Source organism: Olea europaea, chromosome 11, assembly GCF_002742605.1.
Source record: "Olea europaea var. sylvestris chromosome 11, O_europaea_v1, whole genome shotgun sequence".
In the NCBI taxonomy this organism is placed as follows: Eukaryota; Viridiplantae; Streptophyta; class Magnoliopsida; order Lamiales; family Oleaceae; genus Olea; species Olea europaea.
In genome coordinates this window covers 5126387-5129740 of record NC_036247.1, presented here as the reverse complement: position 1 = coordinate 5129740, position 3354 = coordinate 5126387, and the positions used below count along the sequence as shown (strand labels likewise).

General features: G+C 35.9%; 1 protein-coding gene across 1 annotated transcript; it reads left to right on the top strand.

Annotated features, from left to right (window-relative positions):
- LOC111404360 (ferredoxin, root R-B2) lies at window positions 1-3348 on the top strand. The gene is given in 5 exon segments (XM_023033177.1): window positions 1-102; window positions 1261-1384; window positions 1387-1407; window positions 1410-1475; window positions 1478-3348. Coding segments are annotated over 5 exon segments (381 nt in total). The 3' UTR covers window positions 1546-3348.
- The last annotated feature ends 6 nt before the right edge of the window (window positions 3349-3354 follow it).

Here is a 3354-nt window from a genome sequence, read left to right as displayed (position 1 = left end):
ATGAACATAGGATTTGAGAGAGATTTGTGTTTGCTGTTTGAGATTTGGATCAACGATGGTGGTGGTTCGCGGTGGCGGCGAGTGGTGATGGAAAGGAACGGAGTTAGCGATGACGAGTGGTGGTGGAAAGGAACGGCGATGGCGACGGATTGATTTTGGTTCAGTTTAAGGGCGTGGGGTGGACTGGAAAGGGGGATATAGGCCTCGTTTGGTAGGGATTTTTTGTCCAAAAAAATTGATTTTTTGACCGTTATTTTACTATTCAAGTCGTAATTTTTGACTTCTTCTTTCACATGTGAACCCCACTTTTCTTCTAACGATCAAAAAATCAATTCTCAAAATCCCTACCAAACAGACTCATAATGAAGAGCCCTTCTTTATTTCCTTCTTTTATAATTTATAATTATTTTTTATTAAAATTGTAGAGTCCCATATTTGGTCAAAATACATTTTTGATTGACTAACGATCAATTCCTTCCCATTCATTTGGATCTAAGTACAAATTTTAAAAAAGTTCAGAGCTGTAAGTAGTATAAAGTGAAGGTTAAAAGTAAAATATACTAAAAATGAAAAGGTATGGAACTGCTCCAATTATTCTTAATTTGAAATTTCAAATCATGAGCTAACATAATATCGAATAAACAAGTAAATAGAGGAGTTCTAAAAGAATATGATTGGTGAAATTCAATATATTTGAATACCAAAATTCGATTCTAAATTTTTAAAATATTCAAAATTATTTATCGTACATTTTCAGTTTAAGCAACTTTACTCGAATGCAAGAATTTATAATTAGGTTTGCGGTCAAAATACTCTTTTCTATTTTCCCATTTCAAGTGAAATTAGACTCAACTTAAAAATAAGTCAATTTACTTTAAAAAAGTGAAAGTTACTTTGATAACCATCCACATCCATCAGAGCCATGTCCTCTCACACACCATACATCATCTCTACACTCCAAAAAGCTTGCCCATTTCTACACCTATCCAAAAGACAAGGCAACATTCCCTTCAGCCCAACAATCAAATTCCTGGTTAAGAACTTCTAGCAGATTATCCAGCAGTGTCCATTGTGAACAAGATGAGAGAGATTTAATTCTTTTTTTCTCAATATATTTTCAATACAACCAGCCTAAATATATACACAATACTTGGCAGTAAAAAAAAAAAAGAAATAATATTCTAAAGAAGAAAGATCTTTCGTAACTTACAAGTATACCAAAAATATAAGATACAATAAATCCCATAATTGATCCGGGATTCCTACATCCATGCTTACAAGGTACTAATTGAATATGAAGGTAAAACAACTGAACTAGAGGTTGAGCCAGACGAGACAATTCTGTCGAAGACACTGGAAAGTGATTTGCCAGTGCCATATGACTGTAATGCATGACATGCCCGGCTCAAGAATGGACGACCAAAGTGATGGGATGCTTAGTGAGGATGTTGAGGAGAGAGGTTATGCTTTATTGTGTATTGTCACATTAGAATCATACCCGAGGAAGAATTGCTCTCTCTGCAGCTAGTTACTTCCAATGACTAATAAATCTGTTGGTTGTTAAAATTTTCAGTTTTGAGGCACTGCTAATTGTTACTGTTTTTCTGCATTAAATCTATAAGAGGAATGTGCAAAGTGAGATTCTGAAGGCAAAGGTTAACGATACCTTGTATTTACTTGCTGGAATTTCTATTGTTTGAAGAATATTTAGGCTTCCACGTTTAGATTTCTCTAAAAGCGTTCTCTCTGACAACCAAGAATGATAAAATCATTCGCATTCAGTCTAAAATTTAAGCACAAGAAGATTTAGTTGGAAACACCTGCTACCATTAAACAAAGTTCTTCATAGATAAAAGTAGCAAAATAGGACATGTATTGAATAAATGCATTGTGCGTGGCTGGTATCTATCTATTATTACGGGTTCAATACTACTTCTCAGAGTTGAATGTAGACATATAAGGTCATATAACAAATTTTGGAAGTATGGTCAAATGTTAATGAACAGTAATTCATCCATGCGTGTATAACAGTAATTGGACACAATGTGAGTTCAGAGGTGACTAACAATTAAAAAGTAGACACTTCTCCATATCCATGTGGAAGTATGCTAACAAAGCATTCAACACTTATGTTCAGTGAATAAATATGATCGTATCAAAAATGTACTCACTGACTCCATTTGATGTTGATGCAGACAGCAAGCACTTCAGAGTAGCTCCCGCAAGTGATAAATAAACTCGGTCTTCTTCAAAATTTAGATCCTAGGACATTATCAGAGCCCATAAATCCAGTATAGCATATGGCTAACCACATTTTGTATCTCAATGAAGGCCATAACACGCAGTATTACTGCTGAGTTCTCAGGGCAAGGCTCTGGATTTTCTCTGCTCAAGTTTCAACTTCACATCAATTCCATTTATCAATTATGGACTTGAGTACAATCTGAAGCTTCCCTTCCAATTTCTCCCCTTTCCTTGGAGTATAAACCACATTATGGATATCATCAGCCAAGGCCCTCTGAGCCAACAATTCCCCAACCGCAGCACAAGCATTTCTATTCTTAGTCGAACCCATGGCCTTGGAAATAGAATGCACCACAACCAGAGGTTTGCTAGAATTTCAGATCAAAAGAATGCTCTTTCATTCAATATTCATTGAGACTCGTTTGTTGACAGCCTATTGCACAGCATTGTGTTTGAACCTTGTGAAAAGCGAGGAAACTCATCTAATCCTTACTTCCCCATCTGTTTCTCTGGATCTTGAACAGGTTTCCTAGGTAATCCCCAGCTCCGTAGATTGTTCTTTTGCACAGGGCCAATTCTTGGTATTCCTTCACTTTCCCCTTCATATAAAAAATTACAGTATCCGAAACCAAAAGTTCATGATGCATATTTCTCTTAACTGGTGGTTTTCTGGTCACGACGGTTACAGTTAAAGTTCCATTAAAGAGCATTTCCACATGGTAGAACCTTCTCAAGGAATATAAGGTTTTCAATAGGCTGATCTTGAAGCTGCCCAGTCAACACAATTAAAAGCAGAGTACACAGCACGTGCAACAAACCCAGCCGTTCTTTGCTTACAATGGTAAGTACCTCATTATAGATTCTTTGGTCGACTATAAATGCTTCACAGCCTTGTTAAATATTTGGATTTTTATACTTGGTTCTAGCTACCAGAAAAAGGACTTCGAAACGAAGACTTTAATATTATTGGTCGCATCATAATACGCATAATATGAGTTTACAATCTCCACCTGAATGTAAATGATTGAAAGGAGAATGCTACCAATCAGGACAAATTTGACCTTAAAGAGGATAAACAAAACTTCTACTTCAGATTCTTTCATATAACGA